Below are 26497 nucleotides of genomic sequence, written 5' to 3'. Positions count from 1 at the left end.
ATTTGTTAGCATATAATTTTTCATAGTATTCTCTAATAATTCTTCGTATTCTGTGGTATCCATAGTGATTTTTTCCTTTCTCATTTCTGATTCTGTTTATGTGTGTAGACTCTCTTTTTTTTCTTGATAAGTCTGGCTAGGGATTTATCTGTTCTGTTTATTTTCTCAAAGAACCAGCTCCTGCTTTCATTGATTCTTTCTATTGTTTTATTCTTCTCAATTTTATTTATTTCTGCTCTGATTATATCCCTCCTTCTACTGGCTTTGGGCCTTATTTGTTCTTCTTTTTCTAGTTTCATTAATTGTGTGTTTAGACTGTTCATTTGGTACTGTTTTTCTTTCATGAGGTAAGCCAGTATTGCAACATACTTTCCTCTTAGAATAGCTTTTACTGCATCCCACAGGTTTTAGGGTGTCGAGTTGTTGTTTTCATTTGTCTCCATATATTGCTTGATCTGATTTTATTTAGTCATTGATCCGTTGATTATTTAGGAGCATGTGGTTAAGCCTCCATGTGTTTGTAGGCTTTTTTGTTTTCTTTGCATAATTTATTTCTAGTTTCATACCTTTGTGGTCTGAGAAGCTGGTTGGCACAATTTCAGTCTTTGTGAATTTTACTAAGGTTCTTTTTGTGGCCTAGTATGTGAACTCTTCTGGAAAATGCTCCATGTGCACTTGAGAAGAATGTGTGTCTTGCTGCTTTTGGGTGGAGTGTTTTGTAGATGTCTGTTAGGTCTGTCTGTTCTAATGTGTTGTTCAGTGCTTCTGTCTCCTTATTTGTTTTCTATCTGATTGATCTGTCTTTTGATGTGAGTGGAGTGTTGAAGTCTCCTAAAATGAATACACTGCATTATGTTTCCTCCTTTAATTCTGTTAGTATTTGTTTCACATATGTAGATCCTCCTGTGTTTGGTACATAGATATTTATGTGTATATATATATATTTAAAAGGTTATATCCTCTTTTTGGACTGACCTCTTTATCATTATATAATGTCCTTCTTTGTCTCTTGTTACTTTCTTTGTTTTAAGTCTATTTTGTCTGATGTAAGTACTGCTACTCCTGCTTTTTTTCTCCCTAGTATTTGCATGAAATATCTTTTTCCATCCCTTCAATTTTAGTCTGTGTATGTCTTTGGGTTTGAAGTGAGTCTCTTGTAGACAGCATATAGATGGGTCTTGTTTTTTTATCCAATCTGTAACTCTGTCTTTTGATTGATGCAGTCAGTCCACTTACATTTAGGATGATTATTGATAGATATGTACTTATTACCATTGCAGGCTTTAGATTTTCATTACCAAAGGTTCAAAGGCAGCTTCCTTACTATCTAACAGTCCAACTTAACTCACCTATTATGCTATTGCAAAAACAATCTAAAGGTTCTTTTGGCTTTTTTCCTCCTTTCTTCTTCTTCCTCCACTCTATATATTAGGTGTCATATTTTGTACTCTTTGTGTATCCCTTTACTGACTTTGTGGGTAGTTGATTTAATTTTGCACATGCTTTGTAATTAACTGGTCTACTTCTTTTACTGTGTTTTTTTCCTCTGGTGACAGCTATTTAGTCTTAGAAGCACTTCCATGTATAGCAGTCCCTCCAGAATACACTGTAGAGACAGTTTGTGGGAGGTAAATTCCCTCAACTTGTGCTTATGTGGAAATTTTTTAATCCCTGCTTCAAATTTAAATGTTAATCTTGCTGGGTAGAGTATTCTTGATTTCATGCCCTTCTGTTTCATTGCTTTAAATTTATCATACCATTCCCTTCTGGCCTGTAAGGTTTCTGCTGAGAAGTCTAATGGTAGCCTGATGGGCTTTCCTTTGTATGTGATCTTTTTTCTCTTTCTGATTGCTTTTAATACTCTGTCCTTGTCCTTGTCCTTGATCTTAGCCATTTTAATTATTGTGTGGTCTTGGTGTTATATTCCTTGGGTCCCTTGTGTTGGAAGATCTGTGTACTTCCATGGCCTGATAGACTATTTCCTTCCCCAGATTTGGGAAGTTTTCAGCAATTATTTCCTCAGAGAAACTTTCTATTCCTTTTTCTCTCTTCTTCTTCTTCTTCTGGTATCTCTATAATGCAAATATTATTCTGTTTTGATTGGTCACAGAGTTGTCTTATTATTTAATTTCAGGAATATATAAAAGTTGAAATATTATTATTTCATTTCATTTTTTCTCTCTGTGCCTCAGCTTCTTTGTACTCCTGTTCTCTATTCCATTTACCATCTCCTCTACCTCTTCTTATCTGCTTTTAAACCCCTCCATGGTATGTTTCATTTAAGATACTGTTTTTTTCCAAAGTTTCTGTCTCTTTCTTAACATCATTCTTGAGATCTTGAATATTTTTCTCTAGCTCCATGAGCATGTTTATGATTTTTATTTTGAAATCTTTATCAAGAAGATTGGTGATTTCAGTTTTACTTATCCCTCTTTCTGGTGTTTGAGGCATCTTTGTACAAAATTCTTTAGTTTTTTCATATTTCTAATGATTATTAAGGAATAATAACTTTGTGTAGGCATTTCCCTTTAGTCCCCAGAAGCTCCACTTTCTGGAGCTCTCCAGCACCTACAGCCATGGCGGGGCTTGCAGGTGAGCTGTGCCAGTGCCTGGCAGAAGGAAAGAGCTCTTTTCTGCTTCCCGGCTGCAGTGCCTGCCTCCACTGCCAGGGCCAGTGGCCAGGTGCACAGGGAGGAGTCTTTCTGTTATGCCCCTGTAACTGCCATAGGTGGGGCCACCCTCCAGCTGCCTGGCCCAGTGGGGGCGCAGCAGGTGAGCACACCAGTGCCTGCTGGGAGAAAAGAACTCCTTTCTGCTTCTGGCTGCAGTGTCTGCATCCACTGCCAGGACCAGTGAGCCAGGCATGCAGGGAAGAGCCTCTGCATTAAGCCCCTATAGCTGCTATAGGTGGGCCACCCTCCAGCTGGCCTGACGTGATGGTAAGGGCAGCAGGTTTGTGAACCTTTGACAGCCAGGTGGAGGGTGTGGCAGGTTGCTTATCACAGTGGGGAGCCTCAGCACTACATTGCCAGCAATGGGGATGAAGCACCTAAAGCTCCTGAAAGTTCCCAACGTGCTGAGCTGAGTGTGCCAGGATGATTTTGTCCACCTGCCCTTTCTCGTGAGCAGCAAGTTCTGTGTAATCCTTGTCCCTTTTTCAGCCCTCTCGCTGTTGGGAAGTCTTTCAAAGTGCCCACCTTTCTTTTGTCCCAGAGTGGCCAGTTGTTCTCCACAAGCAGCTGGAATCTCTAGAGCACCATGTAATGTGGCTTCATGCTCCTGGAGCAGATCTCCAGGGCTGGGTGTTTAGCAGGCCTGGGCTTCTACTCCCTCCCCGCTCTATTTCTCTTCTTCCCGACAGTGAGCTGGGGTGGTGGAAGACTTGGGTCCCACCGGATCCCGGCTTTGCTACTTTACCCTTTTCCATGAGGTCTTTTTTTTCCCCCAGATGTAGGCCATCTGTTGCAGTTTTCTTTCTGGTCACTCTTTCAGGATTAGTTGTATTTGCTGTCTTTTTGTATTATATGTAGTTTTGGGAGGAAGTTTCTGCCTCACTTCTCACACTGCCATCTTTTTCCCAGCATGCTGAACTGTAGATTTTTAATGGTAAGTTGTAAAACAAGAGAACAGGTTTTGAAATATCTTTAGGGGTATTTGTTCTTATTAGAAAATGAATACAAAATTATTTATTGTGAGTTTAACAGGAGAGGAAAAAATAGTCTTTCCAAATGAGGTAATTTTATATCTTTTTAATCTTAATGCATACATGGTTTCCTTTGAGAGCACAGATTCTTTTTTAACCATTAATTTTCAAGAGGGCTAAGTATGCTCATTATATATATATATATATATATATATATATATATATATATATATATATATATATATACATGCACACAAGAGTAGAAAAACTGAATTTCAGTAAATCTCCAGATTCCGTAGTAGAGAGATCATTAATATTATTGTTTAATCGGTGCTACCAGCAGTAAAATAATAGCATTTGTAAATATATGGGTTTTAAAAGAAATGCAAGGATCTGAGAAACAAAATGAACTTGAATTGAGCAGACATGATGATGAAAGAAAGAATAAGAAGAAATACCATAGGAGAATGCATGAAGATGTGTGAGATGTATGAAGCTGCACAAAACGCCTATTGGCTGGCCAAGACAGTCTGACATTATTGTACCCTGAGAGTAGGAAAATATACATAAGATATTGCCAAATATGATGCTGAAACATGTATGAATCAATATTTGTAAGTGCCAAAATTTTCTGTTGGTCTTGGTGGTAATTTATGAATAAGTATATAAAAAGCCATGAAAAGTGCTATTTCCCTAACTTTGTACTTCAGGAAGTTGTATTTCATTAAGTTTCCCTGTCTCAATTACTTCTATTATCTCTAAAATTTAGGTGAGTTATTCAGTTGGTTAATCTATGCCTCTTGTTCCCTTTTTCCATCCTTGATCAGTTTATCTCTCAGGCTTTTGGATTATATGGGAATTTTGCTTTATATGTCTGTGGATGCCTTTAATAAATACTCAATGTTGGGCAAGTGTTTTCAGTATTGGTTGTATTTTGAGGTAAAATTTAATAGATGTTAGACTAAAATGACATCCTCAACAAGGAGCTCTATGTCATTGATAACAGAGCTCTCGTGTAATGTAAAAGCTGTAGATAGCACATTCTTCAGGAAGCATCTCATAGAACCCCTCTGATTTAACAAAGCCTACATTTGTTGCTGCTCATTGCTTAGGACAAAGTAAATCATCGTTGTGGCCTATTTCTTTGTGTACACACACCTGTTTAAATGCCAAGACCTTTTCTTTGTGTTTTTGAAGTGGACAATTTCTCTAGTTCAATTCATCTGATTGTTCTTACTGATAAATTGTATAGGCAAGTATAGAAATCATTTTATGGCAGTTTTAATTATACATTATAATTTATTTGCTATACAAGTCAGAAACAAATACATCTGATAAAAATGATAGCACTGACTATATTGTGATTAATTTTTTTAATAGGGACTGTGAGCATGATATAGTACGGCATATAATTATCTTACATGTTACTAACCTACAAGAATGCCAGTGGGATAAAGTACCTTTGTTCTAGTAGTGACAAGATTTAGCTTAAGTGGAAAAGATCTCATGTAAGTTATTTGCCTAGCAGTGAAAGCTAAGACACAACTGAATATTAAGGATTGATATTTTCTAAAGGTTTGATTAGTTTAGGTAAATTCTTTGAAAATAAAATACATTTTCTGGGAAAAATCTTTTTTTTTTTCCTTGAGACATAAATATATTGTTGCTTTCTAAAGCAGATGACATGTAAGCCAAGGCAGTGTTTAACTCGTAAATTACACAAGGGTCACATTTTGGAAACTTTAGCTATTTTGTGTCCCAGTGGACTAGTCTTCCATTTTCTTCTCAAAAGGCTTATGTGTTGATTCATTTCCTTTACCAATATGACAATTTCCTGGACATATTTAGGGCTTTGGGCAAGATTATACTATGTTAATTAAAATGTTTTTACTAATGTCTTTTTAACTGTTTATAGCCTAGATTGTTCTAGGCTGTGTCGTTTGGGTTGTTGGATGCTTTGGCTGTTCTTATCCATTATTATCCAATGTTAGTTTCCTATAGTCTAAAAATATTGCCTTTTAACTATTCTGGGTTGTATGTTTGCATATTTAACCATATTGTGCTTACTGCGTACACTGAGCATTGAGTAATTCCTGGTCTTTTTTTCATACTAACGATAATAATGTGTTTAATTGTGAACAATATTTTAGCTTTAGCTATTCATAAAATGTTTTCGCTTGACTAACATATGGCCTTTTTTGCTAATGCTTCATGGTTGTCCTACAACCATTTAGGACGCTGCATTGGGATACAGATCCATCAGTTCTTCAGCTTCACTCAGATTCCGATTTGGGGTATTGAATAGATTTATTACCTTTCCTCTTTATAATTTGATGCCGTGTGAAACTATCCTCATTTTATTTTGCTTAAGTTCTCGATATGCAGTTTATAGTTAGGAAAGTTATATTTTTATTGTGACACCTCATTTATCCTCTATCATTAGTGAAAGAAATATTTTGCATATCTGATTTTCTAGGTACCCTAAGTTGACCCATTTCTGTCCAGTTTCCTTTTATTATTTCTACATTTTTATTAGATGTTTTTCTGAGATGTGTTAACAAACATTCCAGACTTTTTCTAATACATATTCTACATGTCATTGAACCTTCTTTTCTAGGTTAGTTGATGTTAATATTAACTAATTTTCCAATATTCAAATCCATTGATTATTTCTAAAGTTTTGAGAGGAACAGAGCTGTTGACCTTTATACTCTGGGCCCAGATTTTTGTTGATTTATTAATTTATTTATTGACTCATCTGTTTATTCTAGTTTCAATGCTGCCATTGTACCTTACTTAGCTCTCTTCTCTTGATAATTTGCAACTTCAAAAACATATGACCAATAGCTTATGGAATTATGTTTAAAGTAAGAGTAAATAGGCCTTGAATTACAGCATATAAGAAAAGTATATGAGCTTCTTATATGTTGACTGGAAGGCCTCTCTGCCCTGAGGCTCCCCCCGCCCCAACTTGCTTCCTTATTGTCAGTAACAGTGGCTTTTGGATAAGTGAGGTACCACCTCCCTACCATTTTACCCCTAAATCTTAGACTATTTTGTTTGTTTGTTCTAATATTGTGATTTTTATCTGTTAGATCCTATATGCACTCAAATTAGTAACTTGTTCCTAACATTGTTAGCTTGACCATTTACTTTTCATATAGTTTACATTTTAAAAATCAGAATATAAAATTTCTTTAAATTTTATTCATAGAAACTAGATTACTTCAAATATACTACATTCCCCATTTAATTCTTTGATTATACACTTTTTTTTTTCCTTTAGGGCTAAGATATTCCTGAAGTAGAAAACATATTAAAAATTTCTTATGGCCCACATTTGGGACCTTTGAGAAAATTAATTTTTTAAATGTACTGATCTTCTATCCTGCTTGATATTCTGGGACTTACAGCAATGTTTTTATTAAATATCCTTTTAAGACAACTTCATAATTGAAAACTTCTTTGTGAGTTTGGAAGCATACTTTATTTGGTTTAGAGTTTATGCATTTAATATAATAACCAAAAAAAGATACCCCAGATATCTAATAAAATATATTTTTCATTTGGTCCATTCTCCTCAGCTGTAATTCTATTCTTCTGTTTGTCAAAAAAGAATGTATTCCCTTTATTTAAAACAGAAGTGACTTTAGTCATTTTATGGTATTCAAAGATCTGTTGCTTTAGTTTAAGTATAAAATACCTGCACTGTAGATACTCACTTTAAAACTGTCCTTTTAAAAATGTAAAGCACCTTGAATGATTCATAATATATTTGTTTTGCTACCTTCTAATTCTTCTATTAAAATAAAGTCAATTCATCATTCATCAGAAATTTGTTGAATAAAGCAGGGATTTAAATTATAATGTTGGATATACAGTATTAAATTCTTATTTTTCCAAAATAACATGGTTTAATTGTAGTTAAAATATATCAGTTGTTGTATTGAAAAACGTTTGTGTTCACTTTATTTAGACGAGGACCTATTAAACTTGGAATGGCTAAAATTATGCAAGTTGACTTTCCTCCTCGAGAAATCGTCACATATACAAAAGAAACTCAGACTCCAGTTATGGCTCAACCCAAAGAAGGTGAATATCAGTTATTAATGTGATTGTCACTAAGTCATATTAAATAGTTCTTCTTTCTCTTTTTTTCTTTTTTTGGTATATTTTCTTAGGGAAACATAAAACTAATGCTTTAGGGTTTCTGTACTTATGTGGTTTTTAGTTTTAAAACTTTTCCTTTTAGAAGTTAATAAAAGTATAACCTTTTGTTGACATAAATTTAAGTCTTTCAGTCTTCATTTTGTCATTGATATGTGCTGCTTTAGAAGCATAAATGCTTGAGTGTTCTATTTCTGCATCATCAAGCATAATTCTTGTCTAAAAGAGTGTATCCCATAGTAAATGAAATTACGTAACTTATTTTTTGTATAGCATACTATATTCTGATATGCTGCTATTGTTAACCATATTAGTGAGCAAATCTAGGCCTAATTCTTAAACTCCTTATTATATGATCTAAGGGCTCTTCTATGTTGATTGTATAGCAACCTTTAAATCTGTGTGTTGGAGGGAAGTATACACAGATATAATATTGAATGTGAATGTGGTGTTCTTTGATTGTTAAACCAGAAGAAGTTAACATTTTTATGTTGGGACCAATTTTAAAATCTCATCAGATAAGCTATTCAAATATAAAGTTAATATGATAGTTCTTGTTTTTCCCAGTGAGTCTAATAAATTTCTGTCACACTTAAAAGAGGTTTACATTAAAGATTTCTAATGCAAGTCCATAGTTTCTTATCTTAAACTATTAGAGCTATATATATATTAGAATTCAGAATTTTTCAGACTTCAGAAAAGTAACAAAACATATGTACTCTATGTAAACACTCCAGCAGCATCTTGGGCATTATTATTTTAGCAGCAAAATATATGAATATTCAAACTAAGTGGGACAAATAATGATTACAAATAGTTTTACTTCTTGTCATATCAGGTTTACCACTAAATGAGTTAAGGATTTTAGAGTTGATACTTTGGGATTGTGGGTCATAATAAATTATTCTTTTAGCAGTGTGCATAAAGAACGTATTTTCTCCTTAGCCAGGAAAATTTATTCCTATTTAATTAGAGAATATCAAATATTAAAACTTTATCAAATGTTAAATTTACTTTTAAAATTTCAACTAAATTAGCACATTTCTCCATTAAAGAGAAACAAAAGTAATATTCATTGCAGAAAACTCAGAAGATACAGGTAAGCCAAGGGGAGAAGTCCTTGAAATCCCTAGCTATTACCAAAGAAAAATCTTTAAATTTTCATGTTTATATATCTCAAAAGAAAATAGGCTTATAACTGTTTACCTTTCTTGACCATCACGTGCACATTTACCAACTCTCCTTTCCCTGCCCACTAAGGAATTGAAATAAATACCTTGAACTTTTCCTTTCACTTCCATCTTATCCTCAAAAGGAGTAGACATTATCATACATACAATTTACACTTTGAAAAAATTTGAGGAAGTCAGGATAATGTTTTTATCCAACTGATTTTTTACTCAATCATATGAATGTTCATGTCCGTGGATACTTTTTTTAATTCGCACTGCTCCGTTGACTGGTAAGATAGCTTTCATGGATGCAAAATCCTCATCTTAGCAGAACAAAAAGCCACTAATGGTAAACTTTGTTGAGACATAAGCAGCTTAAAAGAAAAACAAAAAAGGAAAGATAAAGTGTTGAACTGTCAGTATGGAGAATACTAACACTGTAGGATTCCATAATTTCTAGAAAATATTATTATCTAGTATATTAATTCAAGTATTATAATGTCTGTCTTCTTGGAGCTGTATTAGATACATTAACTCAGAAAGTGAGTGAAATAGCCATGATGAGGGCACAATGACTCATTTTAAGAACAAATTAGACTTTTTTTTCTTCACCTAATGATTTGGAGATTAATTTTTAGTTATACCATCATACTTATGAAATGCATTTTGGATTGTTTCAAATGTAAAGCATTCTGAAGCTATTTGGGGTAGTGGCTGTTATACCTATAATATTCCGTTTAAGTGAAAACTTACCTTTTTTTAAAAGATTTTTTCTTATTATTATAGTATGTTATAGAGAGTTTAGGAAAGAATGAAACTGGACTACCACTACCTTAACACCATATACAAAAACAAATTCAAAATGGATTAAAAACTTGAATGTAAGACCTGAAACTATAAAACTCCTAGAAGAAAATATAAGCAGTAAGCTCTGACATTGGTCTTAGCATTATATATATTTTTGGACCAGTCTCCTCAGACAAGAGCAATAAAAGCTAAAATAAACAAATGGGACTACATCAAACTAAAAAGCTTTTCCACAGTGAAGAAAACCACAAAATAAAAAGGCATCATACTAAATGGGAGAAGATATTTGCAAATCATATATCTGAGAAGGGATTAATATCCAAAATATATAAAGAACTTAACACAATTTAATATAAAAAAAAACAGACACTTCTTCAAAGAAGACATACAGATGGCCAAGGGACACATGAAAAGATGCTCCACATCATTAGTCATCAGGGAAATGCAAATCAAAACCACAGTGAGATATCACCTTTCACCTGTCCGATTGGCTATTATCAAAAAGACAAATAGCAAGTATTATTGAGATTGTGGAGAAAAAGGAACCCTTGTATACCGTTGGTGGTAATATAAATTGGTACAGCCACTATGGAAAACAGTCTGGAAGTTCCTCAAAAAATTAAAAATAGAACTACCATCTGACCCATCAATTCCACTTCTGGATATTTTTCTGAAGAAAGAAAAACACCAACTCAAAAAGAGATAAGCACCTCTAACTTCATTGCAGCATTATTTACAGTAGCCAACATAGGAAGCAACCTAAGTGTCCATTGATAGATGACACTTGGATAAAGAAGATAATGTGTGTACGTGTGTGTGTATGTGTATACACATAGCCTTTGTTTTGACCATAGAAAAGAATCAAGTCTTGCCATTTGTGACAACATGGATGGACCTACAGGGTATTATGCTAAGTGAATTCAGACAGAGAAAGACAAATACTGTATGTTTTCTCATATATGAGATCGAAAAACAAACAAACATACTTACATACAGGAAACAAACTGTTCGTTATCAGGGAGTAGGCAGAATAGATGAAGAGGATTAAGAGATACAAACTTGTACGTATAAAGTCAGTCAGTCATGGGGATATAATATACAGTATAGACAGTATAGTCAATAATACTGCAATAATTTTGTATGGAAACATGATAACTAGACTTACTGTGAGGATCATTTCATAATGTATAGAAATATCAAATAACTGTGATATACAGCTAAAACTAATAGGATATTGTATGTCAGTTATACTTCAATAAAAACAAAGGCTTAAAGAGGAAATGTCTGTAATACCACTGTGAAATAGCCCTTGTTAGTATTTTGTTTCCAGTTTTCTATGATAGATTTTTTTAATTCTACAAATGTGTATGTATACACACACACACACACACACACACACACACACACGGTTTTATAGCCTACTTGAAATTTGCATTTTTAATTACTTATTTTTAAGATGCATATAAATTTTTTAATGTAAACAGCTTTTTAACTCATATGAATGTATAGTTGCAATATAAGCTGGCCTTTTTCACTAAATTCTCTTTCCCATTTTAATTTTGTAAGGAATTAAAAATTTAAAAAGATCATAATTTGTTAGGTAAGCTAATGATCCAGAAGCACAAGATGATGTGATTATTTTCAGTTGGAGATTGCTTGGCATCATCATACTTTAGCCTCTTTGCCAAATTCTCCATGAGTTGAAGGGACTGTTTCTTCTTCATTGCTATAATGACTGGTCTGAATAGGGCCTGGTGTGTAGTAAGTACTCATTACGTTTTTGGTAAGGAAGAAGGAATTAATTGCTTTTACCTACTCAGGAAAATCATTTTGCTTACCTGAGATAACTATTTCCAGGCATTTACTCTGAAAGTAACTACTTGGAAAATAGGTTATTTTCAGGTGTTAATACTACAATATTATTATTAATGTTGGGTGAAAGAATTGGTCTCAGTTCTTAGTTTTTAATATATCATATTCTAATCATTATTTGCTCTTAGATCTATAAATGAAACCATTGCAGGTTCTCCATTATAGTCTTCTTGAATTAATGATGGCATACTTGCTCTGTAGATATAAACATGCTATTTTGTGTTCTTTGTATCTTTCTGAATGCTGTGAACAAATTGAACCTGTTAACATTCAGCTACATTAATTTAGGTATTCATTTGTACAGTTCTTCAAAATTCATGCTTAAATTGATGACTGAAAATTTTAACAGCAAAGAGTGCCTACTACATATCAAGTATAGTGTAAGGCACTTTACATTATCTCTTAGTTCTCTCACCAAAACTTTTAGGGTTAAGTATTGGTTCTTTTTACACATGAAGAAGCTGAAGCTGAAAGAGATAGTTTATCAAGGGTCACAAAGCTAGTAGTTAAGATTCTAAACCAAGTCTACCTGAATCCAAGGTGTGCTGTCTCATGCTGCCACTGAAGCAGCACTTTCATGCATTTATGATAATAGCCTGTGGTAGGGAACAGTTTATGTTACAATCCAGTACATAGATACCGATACATAACTGAAACAAAAGTTTTATGAAATAGCACTTTCCTGTCTCTTAACTGTATTTCATCTTTTAAAATGTTGACCATGATGTACTAAATTTATTGGCTTAGGCTCGTAGTTTGAAAAACACTTCATTAAAGGGTTCCTGGTTTAGCTAACTTATTTACTGATATATCTGCATCAGGATACCACTTTATACTGATTGCCTAAGAGAAATGAATAAACAGCTTTAATCTTCCATAGTGTTAAATAGAGTTTTTGTTATTTTCACTGATAGAAGGTGAAAATGACAGGATGGGTGTTGAGTCCAGTTTCTAATGGATATGTCTGCATCAACACCAGTTCCTTTAAAATTTTCCTATGAGGGCTAGACTTAGATGATAATTTTTTTAAGATCCATGTTTATTCATTTGCAACAGAACAAGTATTCACTGATTCTACAGGTTTATTGAGTATACACTACATAAGAAGGCATTAGATTATCCTTTCTTTTTTTTTTTTTTTTTAGCTTCAGGTGAGTTGTATAAGTGAAGGTGAACAAAAAAATGTATCCTGATACATGGAAGCCATCCTTACCCTTTTGGAACTATTTATAAAAATTAGATCATTTCCTTTCTATATCATTACAATTATTTTCCAGTCTAGAGTTCTTACATTAAGTTTCTTTTTTCAGTGTGTGGAAGTTTTGAAAGAGGGAAAGAAAAAAAACCCTGAAATTTAGGCTTTATAATGAAAACACTGTGTTTAACTATACTCATACTTATCCATTCCTTTAATACAGTGGTCTCATACTTAAGCTGGCTGATTTCCATTCAAGAATTATGTAACAAATTCCAAAACTCACCATGAGACAAAATTGCTGAAATCACAACATAAGTGTAGCAGAAAGTAAATTAAACTCCGATAGGCAGTGTAATCGGTGCAGAAATAATGTGAGTTACCAAGTTAAAGATAAAAAACTGATCTGCTACTTAACTCTCCTATTTAAAAAAAAAACGGCTGAATCTGTTCTTTTAAAAAGCACTGGTTTTTATTCTCCCTTGTTTCATTCCCCCCATTCTAGCCATCTTCTTGCTTTCAAGTTTACTCTGTAAGTTGGTGGTACTGTGTCTGAACTGAGGTGCTTTGCTGTCTTAAAGCACCTACTGTGAATTAAATTGACTAGGAACATGTGACCTCAGTCAATTTTGCTCTCAGCAGGTAGGATTCTCATAGCAGGAGCAATGTGTCCACAGATACATTCCTGGAAAAGTTATTATTTTCCCTTAACTTTTACAAGTTTTTAACTCTTTTGAAAGTGGCATTATTTTTTCTTACCCACCTCTTCAGTATGGATTTTTTAATGCTATTTTTAGACCCAGATTTTTAAAGAGGAAGAAGTCCTAAAAGCTACCTAATTCAGTCAGTTTGTTTACACCCTAGGGAAATTGAGGTCCAGGGAAGTTAGTTGAGGAGCCTATATGATCATAGTGTGAGAGAATTATCAGGGCTACAACCAGAACCTTGCTTTTAATTTACAGTGAAGCACTGTTTTTCTTACACCATTCCATTTTCTTATCTGGGTGGGCTTTTATAATTAATTGGTGTTTCCTCAAGGTGCTTGTTGATTAGCATTTGTAATGTGTTGAAAAGTATCATATGTAAATAGATCTTAATTTTTTTATTGCATGACCTCAACACCTGGTAGCCATGCTTTCCAAGGAAATTAAATTTGTAGGCCTTCTGGCTAGTATTATCATGTCTAAAATGGATTTTTTTTAAATTCTGGAATAAATAAAACATTGAATGAATTAGTTTTAATCCTCAGAATCTAAGAATATGAATGCAATTGAAAATTGAACCATTTGTTCTTAATCCTTCTTGAAAGTCTTTAATCAGCATATCTGAAATTATGGCCTCAGAAAAATGTAATATTTATGAGATCACAGATAACAGGATCTATGTAAGTGATGCCAGTACTGCCTAAGTAAAAATCTAAATTTTATATTAAAAAAAGACCATGTAGAAGGACAAATTGTGTTAAATGGTATAAAGTATTATTCATTTTTTATTTCCCTCCAAATTAGCATTAGATCTGTATTCAAAATATTTCCTGATTTAAAAAATCTGCTATATATTTTCCCTTGTTGAAGATCTAAATTATTAAGGAACCTCAAGTGACCTTGCAGCTTATTCTAGATGTTTAAAAAAATCATTCCTTTTAAGGATATTTAAGATTCTCAATATTGATTTTAAAGAATAAAGCATAAGAAACTGAAATCATGAACAAATAGATTGAAATGAAGTGATTCCAAATGTTAACCCAGAAAAGAAAGGATTATTTTGAAAATATTGAAGGAAATTCATTCATGTTAACCTTTTTTTATTCTCATTTTATGAAATGTTTTTGAAGTTATTCAAAAGTTGACTTTTTGCACATTAAATCATAATTTTATATGCAATGAACTTCCTATTTTTAGAACTTAGGGTCAACTTCCTTTGTACCATGAATAATCAGACTACTTTGTAAATTAGGAATTCTTCGTAAGATATTAAACTCTCTTAAAATAGGGTATACCAGTATAATGAAACTATGTAATAAATTTATAGGCAACAGATGTATTTCCTAAACAACATTAATGCACTAATGGATTTGTCACTTCATAGTGAGAATTAATCATGATAAATGAAAGTTTAAGAAGAATCAGTGTTCAGTGGCAGTTTTCTGTGATCTTGCATATTACCTGTTAAATGTGTTTGTAATATTTTTAAATAATTCCGAGTATACTTTGTGGCTTATTCTTAGCTGTCTCTTAAGTGTAATATGACATTCAGATGAGAAAACTTGCTCTTGAAGATTTCTTCCTTCAGCTTAACAAAAGCCACCCATTTCACAGATGATTTAACTTTGATTAACCTACCCCATTGTAACAGATTATTCTGACAACTGGAAATTCATTCTTTGGTGTTATTTCTAGGTGCAGCTTAATTTACAGAATAGCTTTTCTTTCCATCTTACCAAAATACATCACAATTTTGATGTTAACTCAAAGTAAAAATTCAATGGTTCATTAAACCTAGTCTTGGTATTCATTGTCAAGAGATTTGTCATTTTAAAAGTAACTGCTACTTTTATGCATTCTTTACTGCTCAGTTTATAACCTTAGAGTCCCTGTCAGAGAAAGCATGGAGTTAACCACTTAGCATATTGTAATGAATATTCATCAATAAATTGATGTGACATGGCAGTCCCATTTTTCAGTCTTCCTGCTCTCTTGCAGTCTTTCTCAGTTTTAAATATATTATAGTTCATCATGTAATAGGGACTAGCTTTGAAACCTTTGGAATTACAATACTGTATTTTTGGTTGTGTTAATAGTCCTTTAGTAGCTGTCATTTTAGTTTTTAATAAGTGTGTTTGTTTCAGAAGAATATTCTGTAATCTTATGTTACTGATGTATTTTTGCTAAATATTTGGTATATATAGATAATGGTTTAAGACCAAGTTTATAATAAAAATAATGTGTTCTGCAGTTTTTAAGAACAGGAGGTCATTTGTTTTTATTTTCCTTGAAATTTTCTTTAGCTTAATCTTTTTATGAAGGCTGATTTTAAAGTACCTGTTAAAGTTTGTAAATCAGTTTTTAATCCAAGGGAGATAAGTATATTTGTTTTAAAATCAGATCTTGAAAATGTGTATTTAAATAGCTAATACTCATCATTCAACTATAATTAAAATATATGGACAAATAGGTAAGGCAAATGCCATGTATTAGGCAGATATAGATCACTGTCAACATAATCTACATTTTAAATTTTAAAAGGAAAAGAGTATCAATACAGATTGTTTCTGTTAAATATGTAGATTATGAGGTCACTTAGCACTAAAATACTGACCATATGCATTATGACAGGAATTTGACACCTGTCATCAGGAATGGTACTTAGAAGCCATATAATGCAACAAAGTTGAGGGAGGAAAATATGATGGGGATGGGAGGCTATAATTTATAATTCAAGTGCTCAAGAATGACCTGTCCAGAGAGGCTTCAAGTCCCTATCTTTGACTTTAGGATTTACATACAGTAAACCGTACTGGTGAACAAAATTGATTAGAATAACTGGTAGTATTAGCAGAAAATGGGAAAATATATATTTTTTCAGACTTAATTTTTAATTGAAGTAAACATCCTATTACTCTAAAAGTCAACTTTTAAGTTAAATGTAATTATTTTCTTACATTACTCCTGCAGGTGTTTTTATGGTAGAAGTTCATCCTAGTGTTTGAGCAGTATGGTAGAAAATTGTTACTAGTTATACTGTTTTCAGATTAATAATCTGTTGTATATGAAAATTCATCTAAAAAGGAGTACTGCCTTTCTGTTTCCCTGTGTGATTATTTTGCCCAAAAAAAGCTTTCATTTTTTTAAGTAGCACAAAAGCTGTAATTGGCATGCTTTGTAAGGAAGTGTCAATGTGCAAGAGAGTGGCGATCACGAAGAATTCTTTTACGTGTTCTTTCCCCTTTGCACCACCGCCTCCTCAGCAGGGTCACTGAGATCACTAGCTTTTCTTGAAATGGCCATTTTCACTGGCAGGTGCATTATACCCTGTATTTTCAGATTGTTTTTCCATTCTGAATGTTTGGCAGGTTGATTGCTCTGGCTGCATTGACGGAGAAAGGGCTGACAAATGCGGTTGGGCTGGCTGAAAAGACAGTGATTACTGTTTTCCTTTGTAGCTGATTGAGGCCCTTGAAAGGAAAAATTTTAACCTTCACCATTTGGTTCAAAAGTATGAGCATATATTGAAATCATTCGTGCCATTTATCCTAGTTCTGTAAACTTGTCAGAACGTAAAAATCGCTCAATTTCAAGTAATGTAGGATTGGCATACGTCATTATCATTTTGATTAAGTTGGAGGTTGTATCATTGTGTGCATTATACAGTGTCATTTAAAGCTTTCTTTCCTACAGGTACAGTATGTTTTTATTGCTTATACTATGGAGTTAGAAAGATTTTCATAGCCCTCCAAACCTAAGACTATGCGTGTGGTTTGGCAGCTGGTGTGGCCTACAAGCTGCATTTTGTTTGCAGCATAAAGGCTTATCTGTAGGCCTCCTGGAGTGTGGGTAATTGCACAGGCTTGCTATTGGGGATAGATGGGATTGGAGGCAGTCAGGCAGAAGAATGTTATGCCATCCTGTTGCCACCTTGCAGCAGAAAGACACAATCCCAGCAGTGCCATCTGGTTGTAGCTGTCTAGTCAGCTGGCCTGGCTGCTGGGACCATGACTTGGCAGCTGGTTCCCATCCTTGACCATTCTTTTGTGAACATTGTATATATGTGTGTTTTAGGTAATTTTGAACATGGGTCGGGGAAATGACTATAACTAACAAGACCCTATATTGAATAGGCTCTCATTACTGCAGATACAGTCTGCTGCAGATGTCTGCTGCCAATCCCTTATAAACAAACGACACATCTGTGTTAGCAATAAAAATAAGCATTTTCTTCATAAAAATCCATCTCAGTATGTAGTGAAAGAGAAGGTAGGCAGAGTTTATGTTCCATAACATTTTAAAATAAGTGATTTTGTTATTTTCTTATAAGAGGAGATTTTAATAATTTTTTTAAAGTCTTACTATAAACATTGTATACTATCTCAATATGTATTTTTCTTCAAGGAAACATTTTAAGTGCTTATTGCCACATCGTACAACAGTAGATAATTAGACTTGCATTTAAAATGACAGAATAGAAAATGTGGTCTAATAGCTATTATCTTTAAAATCTTCCTCTCAGATAGCAACCTGAGACTTAATGTAAGCCGTCTTTATGCCATATGAAAACCCATTTGACATTGATGGTTTCAGATCACAAGTAAGCAGCCAGCTCTGTAGGCTATTTTAGACATTTGATTTTCTTCATTCTACAATATTAATGTGTCAGCTTGCTATACAGAACTGTGCAGGAGCTGCATGTTGTTCTGTCTGGAATGATAAATGCTTGAAAGCTTTGAGAGATTCCCATGAGGAATTCATCTTAGTTGCTTGTGTTTCAGTTTATGTAGCTACAGAATTGAGTATGACTACTGATGAGGTATCATATAGGTATGTATAAAAACCAAGAGGTCTCACTTAATTCTTTCTTTAAAATTGTGTTGATAAAATTCATTTTATTGGTACTTGTTCTGTCTTATCAATGGTTTACTTTTGCTTTTGTCTAAAGTTAGTTGAGCTGCTTTCTGAAATACTACCTCAAATATTATCAATTATTTTCACAAAAATAATTTTTGTGTTATACTGGTTTTTTCAGATGAAGAGGAAGAAGATGATGTAGTGACTTCTAAACCACCAGTTGAACCTGAAGAAGAGAAAACTTTAAAAAATGATGAAGAAAATGAGAGTAAAGGTATGTTAAAGAGTTTAACTTTTAAAAGTTTTGGTGATTCTTATTAAGATTTCTTTTATTACTTATATATTAAAATACAATAAAATGCTCTAAACCAAAGGGGTGAATCTGGTGGATGTGGCATTCATTGACCCAAACTATGATTGTTAGTTGACATGATATGACTGACGTAAATCAGACTTCAGAAAAACATTTGTTTTCCAGCTCCCCCTCATGAACTGACTGAGGAAGAAAAGCAGCAAATCTTGCACTCCGAGGAATTTTTAAGTTTCTTTGACCATTCTACAAGAATTGTAGAACGGGCTCTTTCTGAGCAAATTAACATCTTCTTTGATTACAGTGGAAGAGATTTGGAAGACAAAGAAGGGTAATGTTTAATTGCAAAAATTATGGCTTTAGCAATGCTAAATTAAGATTAAGAGTGAGAAGTTATAACACCATCTTTTTGGGGGTTTGTTCTTTTTCTTTAGAGAGATTCAAGCAGGTGCTAAACTATCGTTAAATCGACAATTTTTTGATGAACGTTGGTCAAAGCATCGGGTTGTTAGTTGTTTGGATTGGTCATCTCAGGTAAATTGTAACAAAAATTGGTTGCTATTAACTCATTTTTTAATTATAATTAGCAGGTAGTTTTACTTTAATTATGGAAATCTTGTGTAATTGATGTATGTCATTTAAAATAATGGTGGTTCTAATGTCATATTTATTTTGTCTTATGTACTTTGGAAGAAAGGATACATTATATTTAAAACTCAAGATTTTATTTATGCCACAATCCAGTTTTTTACCAAATTTCAGTTTTTTACCAAATCCTTTGGATAAGATAGCAACACATATTTTAATATTAAAAAATTTTAAATAACTACTAATTTAAAATTGTATTAACATCCCAGTGAGCCTGGCTAACTGTAGATATATTTTTCTTGGTGAAGTGTTAGATATTTGTATTTTCAGAATAATTTGATAAAGACAGTTGAGTAACTAGGAATGTAAAATAATTCTTACTATACATAGCATTTTTTTCCACTTGATTTTGTGAGCAGTACCCAGAGTTACTTGTGGCTTCCTATAATAATAATGAAGATGCTCCTCATGAACCTGATGGTGTAGCCCTTGTATGGAATATGAAATACAAAAAAACTACCCCAGAGTATGTGTTTCACTGCCAGGTAAGATGGCCTTTTAACAGTCTTCCCCAAGTTTAAGAATTCATTAATGAATTTAGACAAGTGCCTTTTTTCTTTTCTTGTCAACGTAATGATTTCATTGGATTGGCATTTACTAAACCACCCTATATTTGCAAACAGATGTTAACGGAAAACTAAAGACTTCTCAGTTCAGCATGATCTGCCTTTTGTAGCTTTTCTGACATCTCTTATGTTTAATCACACCTAAAGTCCTTTGCTGTTGTGATTTTCTGTTATTGTGATTGATTGCATAAAAGGAATCTTTTATAAAATGTCTTTTCTACAAGGAGTTTCTCAGGAACTTATTTGTTGAATATACAATTAGACGGTTGGCCCACTGAATTACTTATACATAGCCTGAGGAATTGGAGCTAAATAGTTTTAAGTAGAAGCATATGTTTGAAGTAGGAAACAGATCCAGATTTTAAAAGTGGAGTTAGTGGGAGGTTAGAATTTGCAAGCCTTTTCTGGTTGCATAAGTTACAATCTTTTAATAATATCATAATTCTGAAAAAACACTTAACTGAATAAAAACCAGTATATACTCTGTTGTCAGATTACTGTCAGTGACTAATGCAGGGCCATTTGTCTTTTGATCTAATGCTGTAATCAAATGAATAATTTTTTGCTTTTTTCAAAAATTGCTTAAACTTATTTATGTAAATATATTACATTTTACTTTTAGGCAAAGCTATTTTAAAGATAATTTTTATATTCTGAAACAAAATGAAAATTTTAAGTGAAGTTATTATTTTTATAATCTCTTACAATAAAGAGGAAAATATTTTGGATATAAACTTATTTTTCTAAGTTGTCAGGCTTCTTCTATTTGAATCTTAAGCATAAAAATTTTACTTATTTGCAGTCAGCTGTAATGTCTGCTACATTTGCAAAATTTCATCCAAATCTGGTGGTTGGTGGTACATACTCAGGCCAAATTGTGCTGTGGGATAACCGTAGCAATAAAAGAACTCCAGTGCAAAGAACTCCACTGTCAGCTGCTGCGCACACAGTAAGTAAAGAGGTTATTTCCATTAGACTTCTGAGCTCCTTCACCATTAAATACATAGTAGTGTCCATTAGAGTACTCTCAGGATGTGGTTTCTTTGATATATGAATTCCTCATCATTTAGCAACCATGAAAGAATATCCTCTGTATTTTTGGAAATCTTTTATTAGAAACTCATCTGTCTTCTGAGACAAACTTTGGTAGGCAAAAGAATAGCATCAAACTTCACATTAAAAATACCCTCAAGATACGAGATTGTTTTGATATGAAGCAGAATACCTGTGATTATACAGTAAAATTTGTTTCATTTTTGGTAAAATAATTCCAGAAAACTGTCCTTACTGTCTTTGTTTAGCATCCTGTGTATTGTGTAAATGTTGTTGGAACGCAAAATGCTCACAATCTGATTAGCATCTCTACTGATGGAAAAATTTGTTCATGGAGTCTGGACATGCTTTCCCATCCACAGGTAAGTTAGACATAGAAAACTTGGAATTTTTTTAACAAATGTAATTTTTTAAGTCTGCATAAACCCAGCTTACATTTTTTCATAAATGGTGTATAATAGTATTATGGTAAGAGTGTATAAACCTAAACATGTGTTATAGTTTGTCATGTTTATACTTTATTTTCAAACCTGCTTCATTTAATCAGATTTATGTAAGTAGTATGATAAAAGAATTGTTTACAAGCCAATTAATAGTAGAGAGTTTCTTTAAAAAGTTAAAAATTGCAAGCTAACAAAGTAATTTTCTCAATTTTTCCTATGTAGGATAGCATGGAATTGGTTCATAAACAGTCAAAAGCAGTAGCTGTGACATCTATGTCCTTCCCTGTTGGAGATGTCAACAACTTTGTTGTTGGGAGTGAAGAAGGTTCTGTGTACACAGCATGCCGCCATGGCAGGTAAATCTAAACTGGAATTTCCAATTATTTAAAATTCTCCTTTGAATAATCTCATTAAAACAAATTGCCATTTGTTTAAGTAGAAATCTCTCCTGGAGTCACTTACTTGTGACAAATTATTTGAGTTTAGGTATATAAAATTAAAACAAACACTTTTTAAAAATGAAAGGTTATTTGGATCATGATGTGTTCTGGATTTTGGTGGTCGTGGTATGTTGTGGTTGTATATGTGTGCATGTGCTCGCAAAAGTTAGTGGTAGGAAGTAACAATATGTAGATGTCATCTACTGACCTTTAAAGTTGTAAATAAGATTTTCAACCATTTTCCATTTTGATTTATTTGGATATTGAGCTTTAGTTCAATCCTCCTGATAATTGTACAGTAATGCCACATACACATTTTAAGTTGACTAATATTTCTCTTGCTGTTCAATCTGTTTTGAAATTGTATAGCTGTACTTTATCAATTACTTCCTTAAAAAAATTGATTATTCAAATTTCATCTTAAATACAGATCAACTACACTTCAAAGCTTTTGATTTAAAAGTAGCCCAAATTTTCTCTCTTAACATGTACATCTCTTTGTCTCTACTACACCACTTCAGATATTAGACTTTTGAGTTCTTTCTTCAACAGCATGATCTTTATTTTATGGTTCCAAAATGTACTTACTGCCCTAGTAGTGTTTCAGATCTGGATAGAGTAATGCTCAACATAAGTTGTTCTTATGTGTTATGAGCACAGAGTTAAGTTTGTTGAAATTATGTCAAAGTCTGATATATCCATGATCTACTTAAGATTTCCCTAACATTTTTACTTTTGTGAAATAGTAAAGCTGGAATCAGTGAGATGTTTGAGGGACATCAAGGACCAATCACTGGCATCCATTGTCATGCAGCTGTTGGAGCAGTGGACTTCTCACATCTTTTTGTGACTTCATCATTTGACTGGACAGTAAAACTTTGGACAACTAAGGTATCTAGAAATGATATCTGCTTATTTGATCAGGTTTCTGACACAAGGTGGTGCTCTAATACTACACGGGAAAGGCAGAAAGCTTTCTAACAGCTTAGAATGATTTACTGATAAATCAAACCTGGTAAGAAGTTACAGAGAACATGAATGAGGTGCTACATGTTGTATATGTATATATGCTGACAAATATGTTAACCCGAGACATAACCAAAGACCAGTCTTCCCACCACTTCCAGCTTTTCAAGCACAGAACTGTTTATCCTGATCTCAGTTGGGGAAAAAGCCCCTGAATGTCTTCCATAGCACCTTACCTAGCTCTCATACAGTGCAGCACAAAAGCCATACATTTGCTCCTTGAAGAGCTTTTAGAGGCTTGTTCAGAACTACAGTTGCTCTCTGAACTGATGGAAAATGGAGGAAGACAGATAACTGATGTACAATAAGTCTTACACAATAAGGCTGTACATAGTAAACTTGAATTATATTGTGTAAAGGCATGGATGCATATGTATTTTTGTTTTCCACAATAAATAGTTTAAATAGCTTGTTTTGGTTTTAGTAAGCTTCAATTATTCAAAAACCCAATTATGTTATAAAGTGCTTTCTGATCCTCCAGTAATTCCAGATAAATGTGACATTGGCCTGTCTCATTGGAAGTCTCAAGGCAAATCCAGGTAGGGAATGTTACTTCCTGTCGTAGGCCTTTTAGTTTCATTTGACCCCATTTTAAAGTTAAAGTGCCTTGACTTTGCTGTTTAGCTTTTCTCACAGTATTACGTTGTTGCTGGCAAAACTGCATATTTGGAATATCAGATTGTATTTAAGTTAAATTTTAAGCTGTATTTTTTCATCTTCCCATCTGCCTTATCCTATATGCTAACATTTGAATAGTTTGTATGAAACAAAGTTTAGAGACCTTATTTGGTTCTTCAGTTAATCTTTCAGAAAACCTAGTGGTCTTGAGCTCTTCTTCACTATTACAGTGAACTCCTACTTATTTGTCAAATGCTGGCCTCAGAAATCTCAGATGAACTCACTGTTCACTCTTGTCCTTTCAGCGTGCTTTTTTTTTCAGCCTAAGATGGAGTGAGTTAGAAAACTGTGCCTCTAAAAGCTTGCCTTTTAAAATTGAGAGTTTTCAAGTTTGGCAACAGATGATAGAAAAATAGCACCTACCTTAAGTGTAATGAAGGAAACATAGAAAAGTGCTTACCACAGTGTCTAGCATGGAACAGGTACTTAACAATGTTCAGTTCCTCCTTTTCCCCTTCTGGGGATCAGAGAAAGACTGAATGCATTCAGTCAATCATCTGTTTTCATTCTGGGATTGTTCTTGAATTTTTGTTCTTTTAATGAGATTTATACAGTGGAAAGGTAGAGCAAGATGATGATTTTCACAACCACAGGCAAAGACATGCATAATTAGCTAACAAAACCAAAGCAAGATGAACAATTGGAAAGATGAAGCCAACCATTTCTCTCTACATTCTGGCAGCCATATAAATGGCTAGATTTCTAGATATGCTTTTACCTTAGTAGTTCTTTGTGTAGACACAGGAGACCATTACATTACATCTTTGTTAGGTTGCCAGCTTTCATTTTCAATTGAGTCTTTTATCTGTTTGTAGATTTATTATTTTTAATACCTCAGGGCTTCAGTTTGCCAGCCTTTATTTAGCTTTAAATTTGAGGCTTCCATCATTACATATACTATCAACAGGACTAGAAAATGAAGAGTTTGTCTTCCTAAACAACAGAACTTATATCTGCGATAGCAGACTGATGCCTGCTCCTGTGGTACTACACAGCTGGTTAATTGGTGGTTGATATTTTTTGTTCTTATATTTTGCTGTATTTCAACCTAGAACTGCCTGAACTGAGTACTGAGTAAGAATGACAGGCAGGTGTATCTCTTCCTTTGCTTATTGAGCTAGGCATTGCTTCCTTATGTGAGCTTCATTATTCACTCAGCTGTGATATATGCCTCTCCCTATCCCCTACCAGACATCCCTCCCCATTAGTGGCCAAAGGATAGTCAAGCCAATATAGAATAGAGTGTTTTCGTACATGTCCAACGGCCCTCTAAAACTTAATCAGAAGAATTACTTTTTTTTTTAAATTCATAGTATTTATTTTGCATCACAAAATTTCTTCCTCATACAATTTTATGATTTGCTTGTAATTAACAACAATGGTATAAGGTACAGCTACATAGTTGTGTAGGCTTCACTATTCTTTGAAATCATGCTTTGACACTTTGCTATGGAGCTATTTGGAGGTCTGGCTCTAGTTGAGTTTATTTATTTCTTTATTTATTTTTAATTTTTAAACATTTTATTAAAGTGTAGTTGATATACAATTATTATATTGGTTTCAGGTATACAATGCAGTGATTCAACAGTTACCCACTTTATTAGATCCAGACCCCAATTAGTACAGTTAGTATCTATGAACATAGAAAGATATTACAGGATCATTGTATTCTCCATGCTGCACTTCCATCCCTGTGACCAACTTATACTATGATTGAGAATTTTTTGTTTGTTTGTTTGTTTCTTTGTTTTTGTTTTTGAGAGGGCATCTCTCATATTTATTGATCAAATGGTTGTTAACAACAATAAAATTCTGTATAGGGGAGTCAATGCTCAATGCACAATCATTAATCCACCCCAAGCCTAATTCTCGTCAGTCTCCAATCTTCTGAAGCATAACGAACAAGTTCTTACATGGTGAACAAATTCTTACATAGTGAATAAGTTCTTACATGGTGAACAGTACAAGAGCAGTCATCACAAAAACTTTTGGTTTTGATCACGCATTATGAACTATAAACAATCAGGTCAAATATGAATATTTGTTTGATTTTTATACTTGATTTATATGTGAATCCCACATTTCTCCCTTTATTATTATTATTATTATTATTTTTAATAAAATGCTGAAGTGGTAGGTAGATGCAAGATAAAGGTAGAAAACATAGCTTAGTGTTGTAAGAGAGCAAATGTAGATGATCAGGTGTGTGCCTGTAGACTATGTGTTAATCCAAGCTAGACAAGGGCAATAAAACATCCACGGATGCAGAAGATTTCTCTCAAAACAGGGGGGGTGAGGTTCTAAGCCTCACCTCTGTTGATCCCCAATTTCTCACCTGATTGTGCCCCTGCGACTGTGCCTGTCTTAGGTTGTTCCTCCCTTGAGGAATCTTACCCGTCTCTGGCTAACCAGTCATCTTCCGGGACCATACAGGGAGATGTAAAGTTGGTAAGTGAGAGAGAAGCCATATTGTTTGAAAAGGTTAGCTTTTTACTTCTTTGCAGATTTATGCCCTGTGGCTTCTATGCCCAGCATTTGTCTTGAGGTATCTTTACCACTTGGAGGAATTATGATACTTGGTGAATTCGATATGAGGCACGAATTCTATTTAAGGGTTGTAATTAGGAAGGAAGAAGAAAAGCTATAGAGGTAGCAGATGGAAGAAAACATGGGAAGATTGAATATTTCTTTGACATATCTTCTTGTAGAGTAACTTAACCATGTATAGGTTTTAAACTACTAATTAAATTGTGCACACACATTAACATAATAGGAATACAGTTACATAACCAAAGGAGATCTATAATTACCAGCCATCTCCAGTGAAGCCAAGAAAACCAGTTAGGCACCCTAAGCATTTGTGAAAATTTGTCTATGATATAATGGATATTGTCCAACTGTACTTGAAGAATCTGA

The 26497-nt window shown here is 33.5% G+C and overlaps 1 protein-coding gene across 4 annotated transcripts in view; it reads left to right on the top strand.

Annotated features, from left to right (window-relative positions):
• The window catches only part of DYNC1I2 (dynein cytoplasmic 1 intermediate chain 2), a 73812-nt gene that overhangs the window by 18440 nt on the left and 28875 nt on the right, over positions 1-26497 (top strand). For 2 of the 4 annotated variants that reach the window (XM_017655965.3, XM_017655963.3), the window contains exons 6-15: positions 5878-5937; positions 7620-7735; positions 18596-18691; positions 18896-19058; positions 19162-19261; positions 19735-19860; positions 20744-20890; positions 21243-21356; positions 21660-21793; positions 22624-22768. In XM_017655965.3, the coding sequence (XP_017511454.1) occupies positions 5878-5937; positions 7620-7735; positions 18596-18691; positions 18896-19058; positions 19162-19261; positions 19735-19860; positions 20744-20890; positions 21243-21356; positions 21660-21793; positions 22624-22768 (1201 nt within the window). Of the gene's footprint in view, positions 1-5877; positions 5938-7619; positions 7736-18595; positions 18692-18895; positions 19059-19161; positions 19262-19734; positions 19861-20743; positions 20891-21242; positions 21357-21659; positions 21794-22623; positions 22769-23384; positions 23443-26497 lie in introns of all 4 variants that reach the window. The other 2 variants (XR_005062540.2, XM_017655967.3) reach the window with 2 other exon arrangements.

This window comes from Manis javanica, chromosome 12 (assembly GCF_040802235.1).
Source record: "Manis javanica isolate MJ-LG chromosome 12, MJ_LKY, whole genome shotgun sequence".
Taxonomy (NCBI): Eukaryota; Metazoa; Chordata; class Mammalia; order Pholidota; family Manidae; genus Manis; species Manis javanica.
The sequence above is the reverse complement of the archived record's forward strand: the minus strand, read 5'-3'. Positions and strand labels throughout refer to the sequence as shown.